General features: G+C 48.4%; 1 protein-coding gene across 2 annotated transcripts in view; it reads right to left on the bottom strand.

The window, feature by feature from the left end:
- The window catches only part of ARHGAP10 (Rho GTPase activating protein 10), a 234,932-nt gene extending 231,631 nt beyond the window's left edge, over positions 1-3,301 (bottom strand). Inside the window, exon 1 of one of the 2 annotated variants that reach the window (XM_036031869.1) lies at positions 3,135-3,301. In XM_036031869.1, the coding sequence (XP_035887762.1) occupies positions 3,135-3,164 (30 nt within the window). In that variant the 5' untranslated portion in view covers positions 3,165-3,301. The remainder of the gene's footprint in view (positions 1-3,134) is intronic. The other variant, XM_036031868.1, reaches the window with a different exon arrangement.
- Positions 3,302-14,417: the final 11,116 nt, after the last annotated feature.

The raw sequence follows: 14,417 nt of genomic DNA, 5'->3' as shown, positions 1-14,417 counted from the left end.
AGCTCCCTCTTCCCTGCTAGGTCTGGCTTCTGCTACAAAACCTCCAGCGATGATCCACAGGATAGAGGCCCCATTCCCAACCTCGCTTTTATGGACCTCCACAATCTGAAAGTGACCTTCCCACTCTTCCCATTCTGCTTCCCGAAAGGAAGTCTCTATTCCAGCCAAACTGGGCTCCTCGTCGTCCTCAAACACGGTGGTGCTCTGGTTTCTTCTCAGCAGTCTCCAGTCTGACAAGGTTCTATTCCTGACTTAAAACACTGAAGGGTTCCCAAACTTCCAGCAAACCTTCTCCACTCTGGCCCACCACCAACTCTTGTCCCTGGCTGGACACTGAATTATTAACCTTTCACCATGTGTCTGTGTGTCCTCTGTTTCTTTGAGAACTTAGCACAGGCAATACAGAGAGCACATGTTCCCTAGATTAAACTTTATTCAACTTGAGAACAATGAACTCACGTACCTTTTTTTATCTCAATCCCAATATTTAACAGATTGTAGGTGCTAAGTAGTTTCCGACTGCTACACAACTGAACACGGCAGTAAGCCTTAAATATCTTGTGTCCCACAGAACACCCTCCCGTTTCTTTAAGTATCTACGTAATATTCAAAGCAGCAAGGTGATCAAAATTACATAAATCCAACAAGTGTGTAATGCATGCAGGAGGGATCTTACACAGCAGCTAAAAGCAGAAACCACTTAAACACACAATTCTGAAAATGCACAAAATGTCATGCCTGGAGAAAACAATGTAAAGCACCTCAGAATAGAAGCAGTCTGTCCTAGCTGCTCGTTATTCTTGCTGTAGCTCCTCCCTCCGCCTCATGCTCTTCCTGGACTTCTTGACTCCCAGATGTTATGGGAAGGCTCAACTGGTTAGGCAAACGATTGGCCCAGGCTGTGATTTCCAATGAACTACTCAGGCGATTTCCAAACACGGCCAAAGCCTTACTACACGCCTCTTAGAAGTAGGACAAGAAAAAATGGACACAAAAGAATTAAGTGGCCTACCCAGCTGTTATGTACCCAGGTCCTAACAGTGAAGGCAACTTAAACTCAGACGTCCTGACTTAAGTCCGGCGCTCTTAATCTTTTACAGGGAACTAGAAGTAAACTTCACAGAGCAAGCTGGGCAAAGGCAGTATCTTCCTAACTTGACAAAAGCACATGAGCTAAAGCTGTGTTGTTATCACCTTCTGGTAAAAAAAAAATTAAGTTAATTAAGCATGATGACAAAAAGGATGCTTTCTGGATCCTCTCTTAAGCATGATTATAAATTAGGTCTCTTACAGTAAAGGACAAGAATCAAAAGGAATATGATACCAATTCACAAATTCAAGAGAGTCTACACTCTGGGGAGGAAGGTTGACAGCTGACTCCCCGATGCACTAGCTGCTGCTGGAACACCAGGCATGTGTCCTGTTTGGCAGAAGAGCTAATATGCAGTCACATAAATAGCTTTCTACCAGTGGCCAAACTGGCTTTGCCATCTGTCTCTCTCCACACCAAAGCCTCTCTCCCATCAGTGCCCTAGCTCCAGAGGGAGCTGCTCCAGCCAGTAAGAGAGAAGGCACACTCCCCCAGCCAATGACACTGATTAACACCGAGCTGCAGAAGGAAAGAGTCCTCTTCTTCATGCATACATACGCTGCCCTTCTCCTTGCCTTTGCCTTTCCACACTCACTCCTACACATTTGCAGCCCTTCCCTACCTCCTACTCAACACACACGCCACGCCAAGGCACAGGAGAGCCATCAACCAAACAAGCCCACTAGTCACATGTCCCAAACAAAGTGATTCCCAATGCTCATTTTGCAACATCAAAGAGGTCATAGAACCAAAAGGAACTCGGGACGTTTTCCAGAGCAGCTGAGTGACTTGCTTCCAAAGTTACAAGGGTGGCTCACTACATTCTTCTCATTAAATCTTATTCCAACTTATTCATTAAGTGAATGCTGACTGTCCCGGGCACTGTGCTGGGGACTTGAGACAGTTTGTTCAGTATGTTTAATCTTCCCTACTGCCAAAGGGAGGGCATGGTGATGTGAGGTATTTTTCCTAGAGGTGATGTCCACAAACAAACATACAAGGGTCGAGCTCCCAAGGCTGCAAATGGCTGAATTCAGAAACTAGGGAAAAGTTAAAGATCTTAACACATATTTGCGTGGTTGGATACGGCCCCCATCATGGTCTGCAGTATGGGCAGATCTTTGTAAGGCAGAACAGGGAGCACACGGAGGCATCCTCAGAACGGACTATGGGTCACAGGTGTGGTCAGGATGCCCTGCTTCTCAACGGAGCTAACGCCTCCCCGTGAGCAGCAGCGTCACCAACTCAGGGTTCCAGCATGAATTTCCGCCCACCGCCTTCCTAAAAAGACTGTTCTCGGGGACACACACACACACACACACACACAATTTCTCCCGTGACCACTTCATTTCTGAGTCTTTCAAAAGACAGAAAAGAGCCAGGGAGGAAGGCATCCAACTTGACCGGGGTGGAATTCCCTATTTGCAGGCAGCGCTCCCTGGGGCCAGAGAGCAGCAGGCTGTCTGCGCGCCCTCAGAAGGCCAATCTTTGACCCCTCCTCAGCGCAGGAGGAGGGAAGGAATGCGCAGAAAGCAGCACGACGCCAGGTGGACTTTCTGGTTCGACACTGAGAAGGATCCGGGATGAGAGTGTCCGGGAAGATCAGAAATTGCCAAGGGAAGGGTGCACTTCAACATCCTGAAGTTTTTCAAAGAATCCTCAGTAAGATCACGAAACAAAACTGGGAAAAACTGATGTTTCTGTTTCGGAGGAGGCTGTGAGCTGCTTTAAGGTGCAGTAAAACCTGCCCTTGCGCGGTCCGGCGAGGAACGCAGGCACGGAGGGGCGCCCGCTCGGCTGGGGCTCCGGGCTCGCGAGCGGGTCTCCCATGCATGGTTCTTGGCTCTGGCCGCCAAAGAGGGGTGAGAGCGGGTGAGGGGGCTTTGGACCAGCTGCCTGGGAGCCGAGAAGACCCCAGGCTCTCCCAGTCCCGAATGAACCTCAGTTCCTCCGGCCGCGGGCAATGGACTGCCGGTCCGCCCACCCCCATCCCCGCCCCAGGGAGAGGCTCCTCACGTCCTGAAGCGCCCAGGTCCCCGCTTACTTTTGGTCGCCGCGATGAGGTTCTTTCCATCCTTAATGAGCTCTTTGATGAACTTGTTGGTCCTCTCGATCTCCGCTTCGTGGGCGCGGATCCTCTCCCTGAACCACGGACTGTCGAGGTAGCAGTCGCTGAACTCCAAGGGCTGCAGCCCCATGACTGCGACCGTCCGCGCGCACAGCCAGCCAGCCGCCGCCGCGCGCGCCGCTGCAGCCGGAGCTCAGCGCCGGGGCCGCGGCCAGGTGGAGAGCCGCGCGGGGAGAAGTCCCGGAGAAGCTAGCAGCAGCGGGCGAGCGGCGAGCGCGGCGCGGACATGTCCCTCGGAGCCGAGTCTGGCCGCACGGAGCACCGGCGCCCCACTCCCGACAGCCTCGCCGGAGTTCCAGAGCCCGCGGCCACGCCCCACGCGGCCCCCGCGCTGATCGCCCTCCCCGCGGCGCAAGGCGGCCCCGCCCCGGGCGCCTCCCCGGCCCGTCCCGCCCCGCGCTTCCCCGCTCGCCCCCTTCTTCTTCCTCCGCCTTCTTTCTTCCTCTCCTCCACTCCCTTCCCTTCCTTTCTCGGGACGCCTCTTCCTTCTCTTCCCCACAAGCAGTTGCCCCTCCTCTTCCTTCCGAGGCTCCCTCACTCCTTCGTCCTTCTGCTCCCCTCCACCCTGGGGCGTGTGGCCTCCCCTTTTCTTCGAGTCCCCTCCTCGGGGTGACTCACTCTCGGCTCCCTAAGACGAGGAACTCGACTGAGACTAGGAAGGGGAGTCTTCTTAGCGATCTCTAATCCCCGCCGCCCGACGACACCACCGACACCGTTCGGAGGTCTGGCTTGCTGGGACACGTGATTGACTCATCTCATTTATCCTGGAAGGGACGGTCCGCTGTGAGTGCACTCACACGCAGGGCTGTCTTCCTCAGTCGCGTTCCTCGTTCACTCAGAGTAAAATGCATATTAAATCTGCAGTTTGGATTGAAAGCCTTACAAAGGCGGGCATCACCCATGACATTCCGAGTCTCCACACTGGAAGACTTAAGAGGGACAGGGTAGCTAAACCACCGAAGAGTTGCTTCTCTAGTATTCAGCAGGTTGCATTTGCTTGGGTAGGTAGAGATCTTCATTGTTCTGAAAATAAACACCGGAAAACAAACTCCAGCTTATGCGTGGTTTTCACACGGTGGAAGTGAGGATCAAATGAGAATTTGTCAGTGCACCTGGAAGAGTTATGTATTCCGTGTGTTCTGAAACAAGAGTGTCCCTAAAAAAAGTTAAGCCTTTTAAAATTACTGAAATTTATACCAAAAAAAGCAATTGTTCATTATAGTAACTTTTCACAATGGCAACTAACAATTTATGACCCAATTATTATGTGCCAGGAACACACTAGGAACCCCGCTTACAGTTTTTTACAAGCTCACAACATACGTTTACATATACAGTTTTCATGATAATGTTAATGTCACCAAGAAACTTCAAAGTGATTGTTTAAAACGTTCAGTGTGGAAGCTGTGTAATTAAGAATCTGTTTGGACAGCATGTTGTAGGAGTGTAACCCTCAGGACCAAGTTAAATAAGCCTCCTACTCAAAAAGCTCTTTTGTTACAAAACAGCAGGGTGAGTGCTTAACCCAAAGATAAACAGATAAACATTATGACTTGGATGTCCAGCCTCCAGAGAGCCCAAAATGCTTTACAAACAACTTTTAGGTGTTGAAAGCTTTGGTCCCCTACTAAAATCAGCAGGGGGGCTGGAATCTACAGGGAAAAAAAATAAAAGCAGCCAATACCTGGGGGGCGTGGGGTTGGAAGGGGGCACACTGGAGAGTAGAAGGAATGTAAACAAACTGGGAGGGCTTAGCAAAACGGCCTGCACTGACAGGCTCTCAGTCCTCCCAGCTGCAGTCTAACCCTTTCCTCATAAGGAAGGGCTACTGACACTTCCTCCAAGCGTTAAACACAGGGTTAACACACCCGCCAGCAACTCCACTCCCTAAACAGATACCCGAGAGATTTGAAAACACATGTCCACACAAACACCACATTTGTTCATAGCAGCATTTCATTGTTCGTGACAGCCAGAAAGTGGAATCAACCCACATGTCCATCGGCTGGTGAACGGATGAACAAAATGTGTGCATCCATACAATGGAATATCAATCTACTGTAAAAAGGAATGTAGCACTGATGCGTGCTGCAGCATTATGAATCTTGAAAACATGATGCTAAGTGAAAGAAGCCAGTCACGAAATACCACCTATATTATTCAATATGAGACATCCAGAGCAGGGAAGTCTATGGGGACAGTAAGTGAGTGGTTGCCAGGGGCTGGGGGTGGTATAGAGGTAAAGCAAGGGGTTCCTTTGGGGGATGATGAAAATCATTTAAGCTTAAATTTTGGTAATGGTCACATAACTGTGAATATACTAAATACACCCATTGATTATGCACTTTAAACAGGTCAGTTTTTTTGGTATGTGAAATATATCTCCACTCTGGAAGAGGGGCTGCCCTGGCCGGGTGTTCAGGTGGTCAGAGTGTCATCCCACTCACCACAGAGGCTGCAGGCTGGATCCCTGGTCTGGGTGTGTGCTGGGGGTGGCCAATTGCACTCCCAGCCACAAACACTTTGGTTCATTCACTGTGGCCAGTTTTTTAAATATTTGGACCAAAACAAATTGCTTAAAACAATTTCACAACATTGCAAAAAACATTGTTACTTGGGCCTTTACACACACACATAACCCAGTGTAAAACAGCAGGTGGATATGAATCTTAATATTAAATAAGTCTACTTTTGTAATCACCAAGAGTGGAAGGGTCTAATTAGTTTTGTTCAATTACACCTTGTACTGGGCCTGGTAGAGATTATCAGTAACCGTGCAACAAATGAGAAGTATGACCAAGTGAAGAGAAAGCTTCTGATACAGGGGAAAGACAGAAAGTTAGGAGCACCAAGTCAGTTTCACTACCTGACAGTCTGACCTTAGCTGAGGTCCATTGTCTGTGAATCTCAGGCTTGCTGTCCATGAAATGGAGATGGCAGCTACAGGCTGGGTGAGAAGATGTAATGACACCGTGTCTGTAAAGCACCTGTTGAAAGTCATGATAATGACAAAGATGAGAAAAGGAGGAAGTTGGAGAGGATGGGCTGGAGAGAGAGAGGTGGGCAAGGAGAGTGATGGAGATTACATTCTATCAGTATGGAATAGATTTGGGGGCCAAGGGGGCCTCCCCCTTAAACCACAGCATGAAACCCTGTAAGACAGAATTCAAGGAAAGTTATCCCAAAAGCAAATGCTACTAAGTGCCCAGGTCTCATCCCCAGCTCATTCATTAATTCATTCTTCCCGCAGGCGTGTGTGAGCTTCCCTGTGCCGGCACCATGCTAGGGGTTGGTGATACGGCAGTGGACAGAACAGACCCTGTCTGTCCTCACTGTGCTTTTGGTCTCTGGAGGGAGGCTGACATTGCACCCCCCTCCAAAAAAATCATGCAAATATATGTATCTAATTTAAAATTTAAATGTCATACAGTTAGAGTAAAGGGTGTGTGAGAAATTATAATTGGGGGGTCCTAAATAAATTGGGAGTGGGGTCGAGGAAGACTGAATGAGGAAATCATTTTGTCAGTGACCAGAAGAATCAGGGGGTGTGACCATTGAATAGGGGGTGTGAGCAGAGCAGTCCAGGCAGGGAACCAGCCCGTGCCAGCCTCTGGGATGGGAGAGAGTCTGGTACTCGGAAGAGGCCGAAAGAGAAGGCCAGGGCGCTGCAGCACAGTCAGTGGGAGATGCTGGCTCAAGACAAGGCCGGATGCAGGAGGGTGGGTAGGGGTCAGATCTTGCAAAGCCTCATGGCCCATCTATCCTGATGCTGTCAGGAGGCTTTAAAGAGTTTTCAACATGGTGGTAACGTGATCTGCTTTGTTTTCTAGCTACTGTGTGAATGGGAATCCAGAGGAAAGTCTTTTGGAGTTGTCTAGGCAAGAAGTGGAATAGCTTTACCCTCAAAGTGACAGTGGAGACAGGAAAACAGGCAGATCACAACACACTTTAGAGGCAGACCCCAGGACCTGACTGTGGCCTGGACAGAGAAGTGATGAAAAAGGTGTCAAAGATGGGCCCCAGGCTCCTGACGTGATAAATTAGGCAGATGGATAGGAACTTCAGTGAACATTTACTGAAAGGAATCCACAGGATAAGAAGTCATGTAGGCCCTGGCCCGTGTGGCTGGGTTGGAGCATCATCCAGTAGACCAAAAGGTTGTAAGTTCAATCCCTGGTCAGAGCACGTAGGTAGGAGAAGGTACCCAATGTCTCTCTCTCTCTCTCTCTCTCTCTCTCTCTCAGTGAAAAAAAAAAATCCTCAGGTGAAGATTAAAAACAAAGGTTGATGCGGTGGTAGTGACAGGCAAGATAAGTTTCAGTTTCAGACTCGGTGAGTCTGAGGTGACACGTTCACCGTGTATCACAGACGGGCATTTTTCTGCTTCACTCAGGAAGTGTTGAGGATTCGAATCAATGAAGGTTGGTCAGGTTCCAATCTTGATAAAACAGAGGTTAACTCGGATGAAACCTTCCTTCTCTGTAGATTCTGCTTCATGCGAGATTGTCTTTCCCTGATGAGTCACAAAGTTGCTACTTATCTAAAGTCAAAGGTGGGTTCTACTGAGTCTTTGGGTATGTTTCAAAGCTGTGAGTCAGTTAGAAATTGGTTCAGACATGTGATAGCAGAAAATCCAAAATGACGGTGCTTTAAACCATAAGGCTCCTTCTTTCATGTAAAACAAGCCCAGAAGTAAATAGTCTACCGTGACTCCACAGTCCCCAGGGGAGCCCTGGCTTCCTTCATCAGTGTCGCCTCCTGGTACAAGTCTACCGGAGAGCTCCTGCTGGGAAGGAAGAAGGGAAATGATAACAGGGGCCCCCTCTCCACTGAATCAGCACTTTTCTCAGCCTCTCTGCAGGTATTAGACAACCGTTTTTGCTTTTCCTCTCATGAGCCAGAACTTATCCGCATGGCCACACACTTCACTGCAAGAAAAAATGGTGGTCTTTTATCCAGGTGTACTGCCACCCTGAATGAAGCCTGAATTTTCTCACAAAGAGAAAAAGGACAACAGATTTTGAGCAGGAACCTAGCAGCCTCTGCTGCAGGCAGAGTGAATGAGCCGCATAAATTATAGCCGTGGCAAAACGTAAATGATACAATGAGAAGAAAATAAGATAAATCTTTGGGTGTCTTCCAAAGTATATTAGGCTGCTTTCTCTCTCGCAAGCATTAGGGTGCGGGGGAAGGGGCCGGGGGCGGGACGCCAAAACAGTCTGAACAAAACATGAGTGGGCCACGTCACTGAAAACCTGCCTGGAGAGGTAGGGCGGGCTTCTGAAGGCCTTTACTGCTCCAGCTTCATCCAGCTCCCGGGGACGCTCTCATCCGCCCCTTTGTTGGCATGGATTTCAGCCTCCAGAGAGCTGCCTATATGAGAACCCCGTGGCTTCAACACTTCCAGACTTCCCTGTAAACGATTTCCCTTCCTGAGCTAAAAAACATGCTCCCCTGTACCTACTTCAACCCGGACAGGAAACCGGTTTAGAGGACTGCCACGCCCTCACTCACTTAGACCTGGAACACTGTCTCTCAGCTGATCACTGAGACAAAGGCAGGGTTAAGGCCAAGCAGCGGGAGCCACCCAAGGGCCACTCTTTGAGTGGAGGGTGGGGGAGGGTTAATCTGCCAAGATAGCAGGATGCCCAGTATAACAAGTTTGTGAACTAGTCATCTATAAAATGTAATGGTGGTGATAGTACAACGATGTGAATACACTGAACTATACACTTAAAATAGCTAAAAGAACCCCTGGCTGGTGTGGCTCAGTTGGCTGGAACATCACCCAGTGAACTAGAGGGCTGCAGGTTCAATTCCTGGTCAGGGCACATGCCTAGGTTACAGGTTTGGTCCCTGTTGGGGTGCACCAGTCCATGTTTTTCCCTCACATCGATGTTTCTCTCTCTCGCTCTCTCCCTTCCTCTCTCTCTAGAATTAAAAAAAAAAAAAGGTACATTTTATGTCATGTGTATTTTACCACAATAAAAAAGAAACAAAAAAGTTTAGTGAAGGGAAAATGAAAGATCCCCCACTATACATATATATATCACCACTATTAGCGGTTTGTAGTACATCTTTTCTTAAATTATCACACAATAAAAACTATCCAAATGTGTTTGACACTTTCATTACACTGATATTACTTAAATGCTTGTTTCCTGCACAGGACACCTACCGAGACTTCCCGAACTGGCAGCCTGGGTGACGTGCTTGGAGCACCCTGCCTGCAAACACTTCCACTGGGTGAGCTCTACCGAGAGTCGGGCCAGGATCTCTGTTGGAGCGCTGCTTCTAGGTGTCAGAGTGATTGGGCTAAGGGGTGCCCAAAGAGCGGACAAACATCATCTCTGGCTGTGTCTGTTGAGGGTGTTTCTGGAAGAGATTAGCATATGAATCCACAGACTGAATAAAGAAGGTCATCATCACCATTGCAAGTGGGCATCCTGCAGTTCACTGAGGGCCTGAATGGAGCAAAAAGGTGGAGGAAGGGCAAAGTCCCTCTGTCTGGGAGCTGGGACAGCAGCGATCTTCTCCTGCCCTCAGATATCAGTGCTTCCCATTCTCGGGGGCCGTACAGACCAACCTTCCTGGTTCTCCGGCTTGCAAACGGCAGATCGTGAGACTTCTTGGCCTTCGTAATTCCATGCGACAATTCCTAGAGTAAATATCAATCTTCATCTCTCTCTCTCTCTCTCTCTCTCTCTCTCACACACACACACACACACACACATTCATGTCCGCACGAAGTAACAGTCTCCAGTCAGACAGAATAAATAATTACAAATCCAAATATCAAGAGAAAATTCTGGCTCTTTCCCTGCTGCAGAGCCAATGCACTCAAGATTCAGCTCCACCTGAGACCCACAGGTAGCTGTGGCCGAGGCAGGCATGGATGTGCACGGATGTGAATGGATGTTAATACTGCTTCACAGGAAGCATTGAAGACCGCTCTTATCCACGAGGGCCTAGCACGTGCAGTTCAAGAAGACAGTCAGGCCGCCAGCTGGGTGCTTGGGCCCACCTATGATGAGCCTGTCGGGTTGGTGGAGGCCCTTTGTGCTGAATGCCAAATAGCCTAATTAAGGTTGGTGGCAACCAGAAACCAGAGGAATGGGTAGGCCTCTGTAAAACGGCCCGAGAGGGAAAACCTGTAAAGTGGTTGGTTGCAGTTGTGTGGTAGTTAATGGCTGAAGCAAAAAGTCTCGGGCCGAGGGTGTCATTGAAGTGTACTTCAATGTAAGAAGTGAACAAATGAAAAACTTGTCTCTGATTCTTAAAAAAAAAAAAAAAAGAAAAGAAAACACTCTGATAAATTCTAGGAAAGAGCTACATGTTCCCGGTGCTCCAACAGCAGAATTGGGCCTATTCTGAGAGGCCAGCAAGGAATTGGCAAGTAAGCGGACACCTGCAGGATGAGGAGTTGGTGGGTAGGAATAAGGTGCGTGTGGTGTGGAGAGGAGAGAGACATGCAGAGGGAGCTTTGTTGGAGAACCAGCACAGGAAATTGAAAAAGCCCATGTGGCTGGAGCCATGGGCTCTCCACGCAGCCCACGCAGAGGGGGTGCGGCCTATCCCATCTGCTCCCGCACCAGGCTTGCTTCTGTCCTCAAGAACACTGCACGGGGGTTTCAGAACTCCTCCAGGGCCCCCTGATTGTTTCTAGGGAGAGTGCACCTTTCCCAGAAACCCGAGACATTGTAACTTCTGAGTTGGAGACCCCAAAGCAGTCCTAGACCTATTCCACTTGCCTCAGGATATTTAGTCAATAAATGTTGATTGGGTGGCTGGAGAGCTCAAGGCACTGTGCAAATGCTGCGAGGACTGCTAAGGCGAGGCAGTCCCTAATTTCCAGGCGTTGCAATCTGGTGTACTCTGGCCATGAGGAAAAAGCTGACATATGGATAATTATAAAACAAAGCACCCTGCTACTTGGTGCAGCCGACCTGGCAGTCTGCCTGAGAAGTGGACGTTCTCAGTGAAGCCGGGGTAGGACAATGGGGAATGGGCATGTGGGTGGGGTGAGTGTGGGAGGGGAATTTTCCAATTCTCTCACATTGGAATAAAAGGGCTCTGAAGAAATCTGGGTCTTCCATTTTTCCTGTATGCAGTTAGAAGAACCTGGCTCGAGGAGATGTGGGTCAAGGCACACAGCCAGCACCCGCCCCAGGTCATAATGCAATCACTGCTTCCCCTGCGGCCGGCTTTGGAAGAGAGACCTGGTGTGGAGAAGAGGGGGTTGGGCACATCATCTATATCAGCAAGCACTCCCACTGCCCACAGATCCCTCGGGCCAGTGCTGCCCTCTCTCCTATTACATCCAGATCCACTGACCTAAGCAGTGACCTTGCAGTTTATTGCATCCAGATAGCCATGGATATAAAATATGTTAGAAGGAAAGAGAAGAACACTCGAGAGTCTTTCCCAGCACTACAAATGCCCCTGCTACTATCCACAGGGAGGTTTCCACAGGATGACTGACCTCACCGGGAACTTATCGTGGCACTGAAAAGCCAATCTGCCACGAATGAGGCATATTCTCAAAGTGCATGGGCACCTGAGCAAGACAGAAAATGAAGAAAGTATGAACACTCGTGTCCTGTCTTTCGACCCAGTAATTCCAGACCCGGCACTTGGTCCTAAGTGAGAAGATAATTTTTCAGATGTATATGATTAGGGCTATTTGTTGCAGGAGGGAGAAAAAGGAAGCAATCTAACAATTGGAAAATAGAAAAATATATCAGCACATATCAACTCAACAGACTTGTGGCTTTCTGGGCTTCGATGATCACTTTTTTTTTCTCTCAGTGTAAAACACTGGCATTTTTTAATGCTTAGCCTGCATTCCCACTTCCCAACAGTGCCCCGATTTCCACCTGGGGAACCATTTTCCCACATAGCACCGAGTCTTGGTAAAATTCCTGTGCCTGTCTCACACTAGGGAACCTGAAGAGATACCTGGAGTCTCCTTCCACTAATGCCGCCTCAGGCTGCCAGGGCCAAGGGCTGGGCACTGGACACGCACTCAGCCAACTAGGCTCTCATTCCCAGGACTTTGACCCTTGAGCATAGTGAAGCACCGACAGGAGAAATAAAGTCCATCTGTTCCAGCCAAGAGTGTTGAAAGAGACCAGCTGCCTGGCCGGCGCCCCAGCTTTTCTTCCCAGGCTGGTTCTTCAGGCTCCTTCAGCACCCCACATACTTTGAATGAAATGCCTTCTTACTTAAATCACCAGAATCAGGGTTTGTTTTTCCCCCCCTTGCAGCCAAAGATTAGTAAATACCTAGATCGGTACTCAAAGGCAATGACCTTTCCGGTATACACTGGAGAAACAAGTCATGAACTTAGCATCTTTGATCACTAAGCTGTAAGTCACATGACCCGAACAGCGCTGTGGCGGTTAGTTTAAAGGATGCCCAGAGAACTGGTAAAACGTTATTTCTGACTGGGTCTGTGCGGGTGTTTCTGGAAGAGGTAAGCAATTGACTCAGTGGAAAGGAAAGACATCCTCCGTCATCAGTGTGGGCGGGCACCTCCCAGTCTAATCCACTGAGGGCACGAAGAGAAGCAAAAGGCGAAGAGAGGGTGAATGCCTTTGCTCTTCTTGAGTGGGGACGCCCACCTTTACCTGCCCTCTGACGCTGGACATCGGGGCTCCTGGTTCTCAGGCCTTCAGCCTCTGACTAGACTGCATCATTGACTTTCCTGGTTCGCCAGCTTGCAGATGGCAGGCTGTGGGGATTTGTGGCCTCCACAAAAACCCACATGGGCCCATTCCTACAACGAATACACACACACACACACACACACACACACACCTTTATCCTATTGACTCTGTTTCTTACATTTGGAACTGGCCTGCTTCACACCCATTGTCCTGGCATCCTCTCCCTTTCACAATAATTCCTGGATTTTTCATTTCTAAATAGAGTTTCACTGTAAATACTTGCATGGAAAAGATTTTCAAAAACAATATGAGGTGGGTTTGCTGGATCTTGCCCCTGTATTTCCATCTCCCGTCAGGGGCTCATCTGGTAGAAAGGCACAATGAACAGCCCTCACTTTGACGTATGGATAATCTGAGAGATGGCTAAGGATAACGTCTCATTTTTCTTGACTTTTCCAGAAGCAATATAACCGATACTTACTTTCAAAATCAGCATGAAGGGCAGTTGTCAGTAAGATAAAGCCCTCTGGGATATGACCAGGTAGAAACAGCTTCTTCTCCTTCCAGCAGCCGTAGGAGTAGTTGACACCCCTATACTTGCCAGCTACTTGGCGTCCCAGCCAGAGCGAACGGTCCACGCAGGAATCTGTGAGATCAGTGGCGCTGCCATGCCGCCGGGCAGCAAGGACGAAAGGAAGCACAGACCACCGTAGGCTGAGTGACAGATGTGCAAGAAAATGAACATTTAGCAGAGCTGCCATAGTGCATATGGAGTAGACGTAACTCCATTGCTATTGTTGTTTTGTTCTTTTTTGTCTTGTACACATCTGCAACTATTTAAAAACTTTATTGTTTGGTAACACTGGTTTATTTTGTTTTGTACAAAAAAAAAAAAACCCTTTCGTAGGAATGAGCTATAAGAAAGAGTGCATGTGGAATGAAAAATTATTTTGATTTCCCATTTCTCAAAAAAAATTGCTAATGGACTTGTGAAGTGTTTGTCCACATTTACCATTCTCCATGGGGCATCCACAGTGACAAGCCCAGACGCATAAAAATCAGAGGGCCCGACACCACTGGGAAAGTGTCAGCACTACAATACTTCAAAATTTAGACGTTATTAAAAGAACTGGGCCCAAGATGGCATTTTATCACAGCACGGTGTTTCCATATCTCTGTGACACATGACTTTTTACTCAGATCAAATGGCTATCCTTCTAAATTAGTTTTCTTACTTATTCTAACATTTCTTTGGCATTACATAAAGTGAAACATTTATGTTTGGGGTCCCTTGTTAGCAAAAAAAAAAAAAAAAGAACCTTTGCAAATAGTTAAATGAAGCCGGTTTGTATCAGGAAAAACTGATATATGAATGAAGATACAGAGACTACCAGTGCTTACCCATATCTAGCTCTTCTCTCTTTTCAGCAACATGGGAGGGATATGCCTGCCACCTCCTGCTGTATTACCTGTTACCAGGTCTCACCAAGTTCTTCTGGCTGTCATGGAAGTGGCTTGGGGCATTTCCCAG

Source organism: Phyllostomus discolor, chromosome 8, assembly GCF_004126475.2.
Source record: "Phyllostomus discolor isolate MPI-MPIP mPhyDis1 chromosome 8, mPhyDis1.pri.v3, whole genome shotgun sequence".
NCBI classification, from domain to species: Eukaryota; Metazoa; Chordata; class Mammalia; order Chiroptera; family Phyllostomidae; genus Phyllostomus; species Phyllostomus discolor.
This window is presented reverse-complemented; position numbering and strand designations above follow the sequence as displayed.